Below are 14,039 nucleotides of genomic sequence, written 5' to 3'. Positions count from 1 at the left end.
AGGGAGGCTGAGGTGGGAGGATCACTTGAGCCCATGGTTGGGGCTGTGGTGAGCCTTCATTGTACCACTGCACTCCAGCCTGGGTGACGGAGTGAGACTCTGTCTCAAAAATAACAACAACAACAAAAATACATGGTTTGATTTCTGAGAAAGTGAGAATTAAAAAAAAATTGATTTGTAGTCTAATTCCACTGCATTTTGAAAAATACAATGTAAACTTCTGAGAAAAAAATTTCACACATTTTAACTTATATTAAATCAGTGGTCTAAATCTCTTTTGGGTAGAAAAGGTCCTTTCCATTTCCACAAACTCTTAACTCTTAAGTTCCATATAGGTCAAAAAGAGACTATGGAACTACTTCAGTCAGTGGTGTAGACAGCGGCATTCAAACTTTGTATACCTATTCCAAGAAGAAATACATTTTATACTGCAACCTCAATGCACCTTTTGAAACAGACATTTTACAAAATTTACATGTAAGTCACTGATATTTTCTATTCTATTATACCAATTAAATGCTTTTTAATTAAACCCACTAAATTGTTTCCACAGCCCACTAACGGGTGGCGACCACATTGTACACAGGGAAGTGGCTGGGCAGAAGCAAGGATCACCGAGCTCCTGAGCAGCAAGCCTGTGAAAGTGGCATCCAGCTTCCCCCCTCTTCCCTGCTAGTGCTGAGCAGCCATGGAGGGGGAACACACAGTGGCGCCTGTCCTGGAAAGCTCTCAGAGGAGTCTTTGGAATGATTCCAGATAGTCTTCTCTATACTTAGGAACCTGGATTGAAATTATATCTGCATCATTGTGTATTCCCAGCAGTTTCTATTTTCATGTTTACTGTGACTTGCTAAATACTGAATGAAAACAATGAAATGTGAAACAAGTGCTTCTACCTGTCAAATTATTGAAGGCTCCCCGACTTCATTGTAATAATGGAAACTCGGCCATCACTTACACTTGGCTTTACAAAGCTATCACAGGCCTTCGCTCACCAGAAGCTATCACAGGCCTTCGATGACCAGGGCCTTGTCCCCTCCTCACACTCCTCCTGTCAATAGCCAGACCCCTGATGGATTGTTTGGGGGAAGGGAGGACTGAAGACTTTCAGCAATACATGATCTCCTCTGAAAGATGAGGATTGTGAACCTACAGGAAAAGACTCTTCCTTGTTATGCTGAACATAGGGAATTAATGGCTCTCAGTTATGTTTCAGATGAGAAGCACACCTAATTATGAGTACACTGATTTAACTAAATGCACACTACTTAATTAGCATTGTTTTAAAATGGGTGACCCAGCAGCATGGAATACAATGTTTCCTTAATATCCAGCCCCCTTTCCTTCTCCACTTAATGAGCCGACGTTTCTTTCAAGACTATTATTGTTCTATAATAAAAACAGCCATGTTCTGTCTTCCCCAGGAAAAACTTCCTGTATGACCAAGAATGAGTTAGGCATGTTCTGAGTAATGATCAAATCAGGGCAATTAGCATATCCATCACCCCAAACTTTTATCATTTCTTTGTGTTGGGAACATTTGAAACCTTTCTTTTAGCTTTCTCTGAAAATAAGCTATTAACCATCCTAATCCAGTGCTAAAGAACACTAGAACTTATTCCTCCTATCCAGTTGTAATTTTGTATTTGTTAACTAGCCTCTCTCCATATCCCCCCTCCCTTAAGTCCATTTAAATATCCATAAATTCTTTAATTGATTTAGAACATGCCTTTTACCCCTAACCACGAGGGGGCTTATATTCACTTATACATCTCACGACCAAGAGCACAAGGACAAGACAACATCTGCACTGTTACAAAATGAGGCTGAGAGTAATAAGTGTAGGGATGAGAATCTAACGAATATGTGTAAAACCAGTGCTTGGCTCATAGTGTCAGCTTTCATTATTGTTATTATAACATGCTGCTTTCCAGGATGAGGTGCTTTTCTGTGGATATTTTTCATTGTTACAACTTTGGGTGGGAGATGGCAGGTGGGAGGTGCAGTTCTACCGGCATCTAGTAAATGGAGGTCAAGGATGCCACTCAACATCTGTTAATGTATAAAACAGTTCTTCCCACACCCCACAACTCAACCAACAAAGAATCATCTGGTCAACAGTGCTGAGGTTAAGAAATCCTGCTCGAGGGTGAACAGCCGCTGTGGAATGGGAGAACACAGTTGGCTTACACTGCTTTAAGAGTGTAGCACAAAGCTGCCATTTGGGGTAAGGAGAGGAAGGTGGTGGCCTTACAGTTAGAATCCAGGGACCGACTTCCTATTCCTCATCTGCCCAATGACAACCTATGAACTATCGGGTGAGAGAGCCAGTATAAACTACAAATTCCAGCTTTTTTTTTTTCCTATTCCATCCTATATATTCTCTGAATAGTCAAATTAGGTACTAACCCAGCTGTGCCCAGAGAGGATTATATGGATGTGTTTTGGCCAGCATGTTCACTGACTGGGAGGTACGTTTCTCTGAGAAGGCTTTAATGGGAGGGTGATCCACAGGCATGACAGTCGGGACCCAGGCCAGGTGGTAGGTTAACACTGCAGTCAGTAAGGCAGCAAAAAACCTTGGAGAAATGGAAAAAGATACAACCAACTTAGTCAATACAGAAAGAGGCACGTCCTATGCAGTACATACATTGGTTATGGGATTTGCATACAAGTCTCCAGAGAGTTGAAGCTTACTGGTTTTTATTGATCTGTTCTATCAGAAGCGTAAACTCCTTGAGAAAGCGCTGGCAGAGCTGGTTTTTTTCCAAAGTGCCAGACATCATGGTAAGCCATACAGGTTCCGCTATCCTTGGAACAGAATATAAGTTCCAGATAGTTCCTCTATACAACAGAAAGAGAGGGAAACACAAAAGTGTCAGAAATACTATTTTGGATAACCTTGGTGTAAAAGAATAAAGGAGAAAACAATGTGAATCTATGTAGTCCTTAAAAGATTCAAGCTCCACACATAACGGGTTGGCACACTGTGGCCCACAGGCCAAATCTGACTGCCACCTTTCTTTGTAAATAAAAAGTTTTACCGGGTCCCAGCCATACTCATTCAATTACTTATTTACTGTCTATGGCTGCTTCCGTGGGACAACAGCTAAGTTGGGTTGCTACTACAGAGACGCTATAGAAACTGAAAGTACAGAACTAGAAAGCCTCACTTTCAGCTTCTTGACCTTTGAAAAATGGACACTTCATTAAAGTAGGACCCAGATTCTCGGCTGGGTGTGGTGGCTCATGCCTGTAATCCCAGCACTTTGGAGCGCCGAGGTGGTGGATTATAAGGTCAAGGGATCGAGAACATTCTGGCCAACATGATGAAACCCCATCTCTACTAAAAATACAAAAATTAGCTGGGTGTGGTGGCAGGCACCTGTAAACTCAGCTACTCAGGAGGCTGAGGCAGGAAAATCGCTTGAACCCAGGAGGTGAAGGTTGCAGTGAGCCGAGATTGCACCACTGCACTCCAGCCTGGTGACAGAGTGAGACTTAGTCTAAAAAAATAGGAAAAAAAAAAAAAAAGTAGGACCCAGATTCTCAAGCGCAAGCCAGCGTCCAGTCTGACCACAGCAGAGCAACAGGCTAATCTCTAGTGCTTTCCCAAAAAATTATGGAAGGTGTACTAATCATCAGATGGCCATCAAAGAGCACAACTTCATGTCATTCTCAAATATATGACTTAAGTCTTAGCGATCACCAGATAATGAGTAACATGTTACTTGAGTACTTTAACACATAACCCAGAGTTAAAAAAGGCTTGTGATTTTGCTCCAGGTAGCATTATAGAGTTCATCAACATATACGTTAAGCATCATAAAAGTGTTCTAACATTCAAAGGATTATAAATCTTTTTTCTCCTTCAGCTATGGAGTAACAGTTTGACTCATTAGCTCATGACTGCTTTGGAGTGGGATTCCATTCCCCACCAAGAAAGTGGCTCTAAATGGTGCAACAATCCCAACTCAGCATGATGAAAGAGGATCCCACCTGCTACCCAACGCAATTTACCTTTCCACGCAGATACAAGGAGCAAGGACTCCCTTTCCACACAGATACTAGGAGCGAGGACTCTAGACACCAGTTTCCACAGGACACTGGGTATAAACTAGGACTGTCCTGGCAAACTGGAATGTATGTCTCCCCGACATGCATAACCTCTCCATCTGTGCTTTGAATAAGCATCCGTGAACTCAAGTTTCCACATCTGTAAAACGGGGTTAGTAGTGCTTAGGGCTTTTGTGAGGCTGACATACGATAATGAATAGACTGGTGAGAGATACCTGAACATTAGTTTTCCCCATTCATCCTGATAAAAACAATCCTATCAGGGACTGTCGGTCGAGCAGTAGTGAGGATTACTCATTGGTAAATTATTTAAAATTTTTGCTTCATTTATTCTGTTTCCACCTTGAAGAGCGGAACCACAAAAGTAAGGAATAACTGCCAGGCCCCCAATTCTTCCAAGTTACAGTTTCTCTTTATCCATGGCTGCTCATAAATATCTCCTGCTGGATTTGCCAAACTTTGCCACTTTACCTGAATTCTCCCAGAGCTTCCATCAAACGGCTGACGTAAAACTGGACTCGGAGACTTGATTCTGCTATTTTCCTACAGGAGATCATAGCCTTTGTTGAAGAGAAAGCAAGCCAAATTACTGAGAAGAAATTTTATAACTTATCTACTGGGCTTTATTAATAAAAAATATGTAATCAATTAACAACACTCAAGGTAATAATGCCTTCAGTCATGAAAAAGCAGTAATTTCTTTCCCTAAGGCAACCAGTATCTGGTAACTAACATCAACATGCCTAAGAATTTATCACTGCTATGGGTGATTTAACTTCCTTAGGAAAGACATCTGATACATAAAGAGGGAAATTCTGCCATTTTCAAAGCCCCACAATCACTTCTCTGTTTGACTTTGGATTACATCCTTATTACCTTTTCAATTGCACTCTTCAGCCTGTTCATGTGAGATTCAAACAGGGGAAAATGAGAAAAGAAGAAGTCCTGGAAATTCCTTTGTGCTTCTTCTTTCTCACATAGGGAAAAGATGATGCTTATGGCAATTTTCTTCCTCCTAACCATAGATGGATTAGAACTACAGGTTTCTTCAGCCAAGCTGAATGTCTCATCAGTTGACCTGGAGGGAAATATAAGTTTGAAAAGTTGCCATGCATCAATGGGTCACACTGATGGTCAACTGTAATGACTGGGGATGACACCCAGAACATTCAGTCGTAACTAAGAGTATATCCGCCTTTAGTTCATTCTCTTCTATAATTCTCTGGCATGAAGATGAGAACGTCAGCTTGCTTGCCACACAGTATTATCCTAATATGGAAAGAAACTCAAATGAAAGCTACAAGTAATTTAAATTTCCTGTTGTTACTCTTGTCCTTTTCCTTTGGATCATTTTATGTCAAACTGATGATATTTAAGAAGGAATATGAAATATCTGTTTACCCAAAACACAGTCTCTTTATTTTGGCTGACAGATACCAATAGATAAGACGTCAAAAGAGGAATGATCCTACATGGTATTCTGTTGAACAAGAGTATCACATTTGAACATGTACTGGTACTTCCAGGATTACTTTCCCAGGGCTATTAAAACTACTAGATCAAGTAACTCTTCTAAATGCTCAGATTAAGCCATGTGATTAAGCTCTCTGAAAATCCTTCAAGCAGAAACACTTACCTCGCTTCTGCTACAGCAAAATTTTCAAAAAACCTATGATTCTTTTGAGAGACTCAGCTTCTGTAATGACAGCCATGAAGCCCAAAACTTCTAAATATATATTTAGTCTTACAGGGTAAGCCTCACAAAAATGGCCTAACCATGTCTCTTACGTAACTACTGTGGAAAGCCAGTGTAGCTACCAAATAGCTACTAACAGCAAGCGTACAAATAAAATATTTTTTTTCCTACAAAAACACCAACACAAAGGACCTAACATTGCAAATGAGAGCCCTACACGGGCAATACATTTTCTCTTTCTCACTAACTCCATCATTTAGTCTCATATCTCTGCCAAATATGGAAAGGTACTGCTTCCTCCATTTTCTTGACTATAAATTACAACCTAACAATTACTCATGCTGGGCAGAATATGAGAATTAGCCTTCTGCCCCTGGTCTTCAACTTATTTACTTAGGGCTCTACTCATAGTCTTTAATGCTTGTGTGATTTCAAATAAACCCAGATTTTATTATTAAACGTACATAGGCCAAAAGTGTTATGGTCAGGAAAGCTATTAATTAATTAATTTTGGGAGGACAGGGTCTCACTCTGTCACCCATGCTGGGGTGTAGTGGTGTGATCATGGCTCACTGCAGCCTCAATTACCCAGGCTCAAATGATCCTCCCACCAGCCTCCCAAGTAGCTGGGACTACGACCATAGGCACACACCACCGTGCCCAGCTACATTTTCTTTTTTTTTGTGGTAAAGATGGAGTCTCCTTATGTTGCCCAAGCTGGTCTTGAACTCCTGGGCTCAAGTGTTCCTTCCACCTCACTGTCCCAAAGTGCTGGGATTACAGCTGTGAGCCACTGCATCTGGCTATTTTACTTTTAAAGGAAAGGAGATAGACATCTTATTCTAACCTCGTTATATGTTACTGTTTCCCTTAACTTCAAGCAAGATCCTGGAGATGTAGTTACGGTTGGTAAATCAGTAAAAGGTTTCCCCTCCAGATGTGTCACTAATGGCACATAGTGCTCTTATAAATGCTACACATTACAATAAATGGTCAATTGCTTTCTCCGGGAAATCCCTAGATTCTAATCATCAGAGAAAATTCTTGAGGTTTCCTTAGAACTTCACACAATTTCATACAATGTTCTCTCTTCTTTACCAAGGTACTGGTACTAAAGCCTTGTTTTCTTGCACTACAGTAGTTGATTTCTGTTCTGTATAGGAAATTATTCTGTGTTTATATTACAATAAGGCTTGCTTGCAATCCTTTCCTCTTTGTCTGTCATCTTACATTTCCCTTCTTTTTCAAAAGTAAAATGGCCATATCAGTCCACACATTTTTAGGCCAGCTTTAATAATCAAACTGTAATAAACACTGAACCCAATACAGTTTCTCATCATCATCATCTCCACCCTATAAACAATAGCCAATGCTCTCATCAGTTTTAACGTAGGAGAGAGTGCCACCTGCTGAATTTCTGAAAAACTTCCATAGCTGTAACAGTGGAGAACTTACTTGCTTCACTATACCCCTCCACTGAATTTTAAATCAACTGAGTTTCATTCTGTAGCTTTTTTTTTTTTTTTTTTTTTTTTTGAGACGGAGTCTCGCTCTGTTGCCCAGGCTGGAGTGCAACAGCATGATCTCTGCTCACTGCCAGCTCCGCCTCCCAGGTTCACGCCATTCTCCCGCCTCAGCCTCCCGAGTAGCTGGGACTACAGGCACCCTCCACCACGCCTGGCTAATTTTTTGTATTTTTAGTAGAGACGGGGTTTCACTATGTCAGCCAGGATGGTCTCGATCTCCTGACCTTGTGATCCACCTGCCTCGGCCTCCCAAAGTGCTGGGATAACAGGTGTGACCCACCGTGCCCGGCCTCATTCTGTAGTCTTGGATCAACCATGCAACGTGGAATAAATCAGGTCATGTAGTATCTTACTTATAATTTAAGAAGTATTCTACAATAAAAGGATGTTTAAGAATGTTTTCAAAAATTTAAGTGTGTGCCCCAGTACTTCATCATACCTTTATCTCCATGTCACCAGAGAAGGTACACAGGCTGTACTGCAAATGTGGAAACTGAGGCAGAGTGCTGCCTCAACCTTCCCCGGGAACAGAAAGGTTCTCAGTAACAATGCTGGAGTTAGAACCCAGGATTTCTATCTTCTAGTCTAGGCTCATTACTTGGATGCTGGCAATGACCAGGGATTCTGACCCCATGCCTAATCTGTCTGCTGCTGCTCATGCCAGCCAATGCATCATGCCATGCAGACCACTGAGGGAAGGAACTGGAAGCAGTCTGATGAGCTGACAGCCCTGAGAGTCAAGGAAAGGCTGCAGCTACACACAATTTTTTTCCTAACGAAGAAATCAAATAGAATTTTGTTAACACTTATGGATAAGCATTTATGTACATTGTAAGTACTTCAAGATCATAAATAATTAAAGCAAAAATGGCTATTTAAGTACATCTCAACAATCTATCATTGATATCAGGACTCCTTAGTCTAATTGTTATTTACGTCAGTTTTGAACTTATACTGAATTGATGTATTACATTGGACTATATGAAATCAATGTTTTGTAGGTCAAAGTACACCCCATCAGCAACTTTATAAGGTTGGTCCAATTTAATAATTCAAATCAAAGGCTTCCTGGGACATTATACCTTGCTCTTTAGGGTTTCAATTGCCTCGGCAAGTGATGGAATCCCTGAGGTTAGCTGTTAAATGCCCAAGCCCCATTCCCCATTCAGTAATCAAAGCCTACCACTTGGCACAGTAGGAAGCCCTGAGGTCAGTGTGGAGCCAACTGTTAAGAATTGTGAATATTGAAAACATTCATTCTATTTTATAGAATACAGTGTTGCCCGATTCTAACAAAAAACAGAAACTGTGAATATCATCCTTGCTACCTTTAACTCTCTTAGGAAGGACATTTTTAACTACCATGAATCTTCTGTCAAAGCCAGAAGCAATCATAACGTTTGGTACCCACTGTTCTCCTGTCTCTAGCATAAAAAATGAACTTTCACAACCACATACCTGCCAAAAGGGAGAGATCAACTACAACATCCTTTAAATGAAGCGATCTTAGGCCGGACGCGGTGGCTTAGGCCTGTAATCCCAGCACTTTGGTGGTGGGATTGGCCGAGGTGGGAGGATCACGAGGTCAAGAGGTTGAGATCATCCTGGCCAACATGGTAAAACCCCATCTCTACTAAAAATACAAAAATTAGCTGGGCGTGGTGGTACACGCCTGTAATCCCAGCTACTCAGGAGGCTGAGGCAGGGGAATCGCTTGAACCCGGGAGAAAGAGGTTGCAGTGAGCCGAGATCGCGCCATTGCACTCCAGCCTGGCGACAGAGCAAGACTCCATCTCAAAAAAAAAAAAAAAAAAGGGGGATCTTCACAGGCACAGCGACCAATTAAAAACGTCTGCTACACTCACGTTCTCGGTGTTCAGCAGTACCCCACTAAGGGCTTGCTGCATGGGCATGCCACCTGGCACACACAGGGTCCCCCTTTCACAAGAGCCCCAGGCTTCATTTAATGTTCTGTGATCACCATCTTGAATTTTAAATAATTTTATCTTTGAACTTTTGTGCTGTAAGTGAAGTCTAATGGGACAATGAAGCATGTGTTGGGATGAAGTCTAATGAGACAATGAAGCTCAGAAAAGGATACTCCAAAGTATGATACTTGGGTATGCTGAGTACTTTGAACTGAAGGACAGGGGCTCAGAAGCAAGACCTTGCTTTTCTGACCTTATCCTGCCCTTCCTTTTCCTACTCTTCTTTCTCCCCAAAGGCACAGAAACTAAGATTCCTGTTCCCCAAGGTAAATAAAAAAACATGAGCCTCTTTTTTCCCCAAAGCCAACTGTAGAATTTATTATAGAAATACTATTCTAACTTCCTCCCACCTTTGTAAGTGCTGGTCACAAATAATTTCTCTGACCTACCTTGCCTGAAAATAGATGATAAGACCATTCCATTCCAGAGGGGTCTTACCCTCTACTTGGGAGGAAGGAATGCTATACAGAGAGGTCAAAAAGAATTCCGACAAGACAGGCCTCGCTGGGTTTTCCTGCTTAAGTCTATTACCAGTAGATCATACTCCTCTGTCCAATCACATTTCTACATGGCAATCCATTCTTTGTTGAACTTAAGCATAAAAATATAGTTCTCCTTGGGTCCCTCAATCTTCATGTCTGAAGGCTCCATGTCATGTGAAACTCTGACTGAATAAAATTGTTATGTTTCTCTCTTGTTAACCTGTATTTGTTAAAGGTGTGTCAGCCATGACCCTTATGATGGGGAGGGCACGGATGAACTCAGAACCCAGGGCTTGCAGCCCAGACACTGAGCAACTGGCCCGGCAGTCAGGCACATACCCATAAGTCTGGGGCAGGCCATCGTGTTACAAGACTCTAAGTGGCACGGCCGGGTCTTGGACCCACACTGACGGCTGTGACTATGGTGACAGCAGAAGCTGCAGAGGCCATGGTTGTAGGAGATAGGGGAGCGGAGAGAGGAGGGACTCTGGTAGCTCCAGGAACCAGGGTGGAAGGCCAGCTTGCCCATCAGTCACCGGAGCCTGTCCCTATAGAGTCTGCACAGATATTTAACTCTCTGACCTGAGCCCCAGGACAGTAAATTATCACAAAGTAAAAGCCTACATGGGGACATTGCAATAAAGAATATCAGGGAGTTATTACAATTCTGCAAAGAGTTTAGTCTCTGTTTTTGAAAACTGCTGCAACACTGCAAAGTAAATATTCATAGGCATAGAAATAGAAATTGAATGTAAAGATTGTTATGCTGGAGAAAACCACACTGTTTTCATATGAAGCTTCAGATGAACAAATTATTAAAGAGGAAGGCTTTTTTAAAATTAATTTTTCCTCGTAATTGAGGACACAGTGATAGAATGCATAAACAGGCATTTTGAATTATATATAACTCATGAGAACATTTTTAGTTTCTTGTAAGATCTCCACAAGTTACAGGAAATGTCAGAAGAAATATTAAAATAAGCTTGTATAAATTTACATCTAAAATTAAATTCAGACTTACTCAAAATGGATTTGTGTGAAGAATTAAATCTTTTAAAAAACTGTTTAACAAGAATCATCTGATGCAGATGTACTAAAATTTACATCTTGAAAGTTTATCAAAAATTTATCCAAATGTTGTCATAGTCCATAAAGCTATATAACACTGCATCAGCAGAAAGATCCTTCTCCAAGTAAAAAATTATCAAAAATTATTTGCCACCTTACATTTGCCAGGAGTGACTATCACTTTCAATTATATCCATTGAAAGCCAAGTTGCTAAAACTATAAAATTTGATGACCAAACAAATGTATTTGCAGAAAAGGCTTACAACACCAGATATCACATAAAGTATTCTTAAAGAAAAACTTTTTTCCTTTTTAGTCCCTTTAATAACACTTTTCTTGTTTTTTGGGTAAGAGGCACCACATTTTTATTTTGCACTAGTCCCATAAATTAGGTAGCCAGCCTTGACTGTATTCACAACCTTTCTGAATGTAAGATACTTATTTTAGGTGTAAGAGTTCACTAGAGATTCACTAGTTCCTAATGCCAGATCCCAATTCAAATTAGTTTTGAAGAATTTCGAAGGAGTTGAGAAACATTATTTCAACTTTGGATTTAAGCCTGAAGGGATAAAAAAACATTTTCAGAAAAGAGATGTTGAAAGAGGATGGTTTCCAAGACCCATCTCTTCTGATCACAGAAGCTGTCATAATGACAGTGAGGATGGTGGCGGTGCCATCTCCTGATAGTTGCAGTAATGGTAATGACAACGATAGCAATAATAATAGTAAATAAATCACACTGGCCATATTTTATTGCCCATATCCTATGTCTTGGCTAAACACTGGACTTGCTTTATCTCATTTAACCCTCCCAGCCACAATCTGAAGCTGTGCTAGTATTATTATATTGCAGATGATGATACAACACTCAGAATCCAGGTTAACTTATTCTATCATACATCTAGTGAGTGACAGGGCTAGGACTTGTGTTCGCACAGAATTCCAAGCTTTTAATCATTTCATTCAAAGTCCACCAACCAAAAAGTAGCTTCTTGATGGGTGGCGAAGGTATAACTTTTTCTTTCCAGCTAGCTCCCTAGGATTGTGAAAGGAACAGAAGCGAGGTAAGCAACCTGATGTGTGCCACTCACACACCCTGAACCCTCAGTTTCTCAGCTCGTCTCTTCAGTGTCATCTCTTCCAGGAAGGGCTCCCTAATTCCCCCCATGACCATCACTGTATTTTCTCCATCCTGAGTCTCATAGCACTTTATGTCTTCCTATGATATTTACCACGTAACATCTTTATACCATTATTTATGTGTGTACCATCTCATAAACTATTCAAGTACAGGCACATGCTAAACTATCTTATACCTTCACAGATCCCTACGTATGGTGAGTACCAGTCAATTTACTAAATCAGTTAATTGACATGTGAATTTTTATAGGTACATATAAAAATTCCCCTTCAAGTATTTGGATTGTAGGAAGAACAAGTTGGAAGCTATGAATGTAACATCAAATGTACATTTTGCATACAAGTAACCTTTAGATCCAAAAACCAACTGAAATGAAGACAGAAAATACCTAGATGCCATCTCTATTTAAAATCATGTTCATATCTGTTTAGTTTAAGAATTTATGTATCACAAACCCTTGACTTCATATATTTTTGAATACAAAACTGGTATAACTGTAGCCAAGGAATAGACTGATCCACCCTTCATTATTTTTATAAGCTACATCTGGAAGGGACCCACTTTAAAGAGAGCGCACCATTTTAAAAGAACACCCAATCTAGCTCAACATGATACAGCTACTCAGATATTTCCCAGTGTCTTCCAAAGGAGGAGATTTTTTAAATTTCAGCTTTTATTTATTCTTTCCTTTAGAACTTCCAATTTGTAAACTTTCAGGCTAAGCTGGAGCTAATAAAGTTTTGGTTCTTTTTCCACTGACAATAGGCACGAACAGTTGCCCTGCCAGTTTCATCAAGCTGCCTACACTAGCACTTTTCTCAGCAAGAGGAAACTTGCAACTCACCTCCTTGGAATGATGCCATTTTCCAAACTTGTTGTCTGACTTCGAAGCCAGCGACGCTGGTAACTGCTGGAAGAAGATGTAGAGGAACTTGGAGATGGGAAAGGTGTGATCAAAAGACTGCTTAGTGAGGCTGTAGGAAGAATTTAGAATTTAAAAGTTGAGGTCAATTAGTCCTTATAGCTACATAATGCACAACATTATGAATGTATTTAACATCATTTAACTCTACATTTATTATGTATTTAATATCACTGAGCTGTATACTTTGCCATTAAAAAATGACAAAACCTGCAATTACCTTTGCACCAACCTAATAAAATGGTTGAGATGGTAAATTTTATGTTATGTGTATTTTAATACAATCCAAAAATTGGAAAAAAATATCTATGCCAAGTAGTCTAAAATTTCAGGTTCTACCAGTAATATCCAGCAGGGGGAGACTATAATTTCTCTCTTGCTAAGATTTCTGAACAGCAAAGAAAACATCCTTTAAAAAGGAAAACAAATTAAAGGAAATAAGAGTGTCACAGATGTAGCAAGTGCATAAATTAGCAGGCCCATATTACAAACGCAAAATAATCATTACTCAGAGTGTAGATTGCAGATTTCTACTAAAATGGTCCACACGACATAACTATATTGCCACCTGGTATCTAATGCCATACACAATGCTTGCTTTACACACATTTCTTCCTGAGTACTCCTTCACTCTAGACTTTGAGGTAAAATTTAGGCAAATAAGTTTTTTCCCCACCTGTATCATGTCTTCCAACCTTCATCTCCACATATACAATACTTAGCCTCCTTCCCTCCAGCCCCCACTGCTACTCTGTTGTCTGTGAAAAAGAAACCTCTACTCTCCAATATGCTCTCTGCTTGAACTACTTATTTGCTTCTGAGCCTTTCTCTGCTTCCTCCTGCTACATATTAGATGCCTACACCTGTGTCTCAGGAAGTATGAGCTGACAGTGCCAGCCCAGACTTTTCTAACCAGCAGGGAGTGGGGACTAGTCCTTCTCAGGTAGGTAAAGGGTTTCTTTCAAGTGAAGCTGCTTGATGAACATCTACTGATTTGAAAGAATGGAAGAAAACAGACTTGTTCTGCTTTTACTTCCCTAGGGCTAAGGAATTAGACATTGAAATGTCACTCAGTCCAGTGGAAAATAAATAGGGTGCTACAGATGGCCAGTCAACATTTTCTGAAACAAATCACAGG

At 40.3% G+C, this 14,039-nt stretch overlaps 1 protein-coding gene across 4 annotated transcripts in view; it reads right to left on the bottom strand.

Moving 5' to 3' along the window:
* FNIP2 (folliculin interacting protein 2) overlaps nt 1–14,039 on the bottom strand; it is a 138,829-nt gene that overhangs the window by 41,307 nt on the left and 83,483 nt on the right. For all 4 annotated transcript variants that reach the window (XM_037993325.2, XM_037993334.2, XM_008000124.3 and 1 more), the window contains 5 exons: nt 12,824–12,953; nt 4,954–5,155; nt 4,549–4,637; nt 2,698–2,844; nt 2,410–2,579 (listed from right to left, as the gene is read on the bottom strand). In XM_037993325.2, the coding sequence (XP_037849253.2) occupies nt 2,410–2,579; nt 2,698–2,844; nt 4,549–4,637; nt 4,954–5,155; nt 12,824–12,953 (738 nt within the window). The remainder of the gene's footprint in view (nt 1–2,409; nt 2,580–2,697; nt 2,845–4,548; nt 4,638–4,953; nt 5,156–12,823; nt 12,954–14,039) is intronic.

Source organism: Chlorocebus sabaeus, chromosome 7 (assembly GCF_047675955.1).
Source record: "Chlorocebus sabaeus isolate Y175 chromosome 7, mChlSab1.0.hap1, whole genome shotgun sequence".
NCBI lineage: Eukaryota > Metazoa > Chordata > Mammalia > Primates > Cercopithecidae > Chlorocebus > Chlorocebus sabaeus.
Note: the sequence above shows the minus strand (reverse complement) of the source record. Positions and strands in the feature narration are given on the sequence as shown.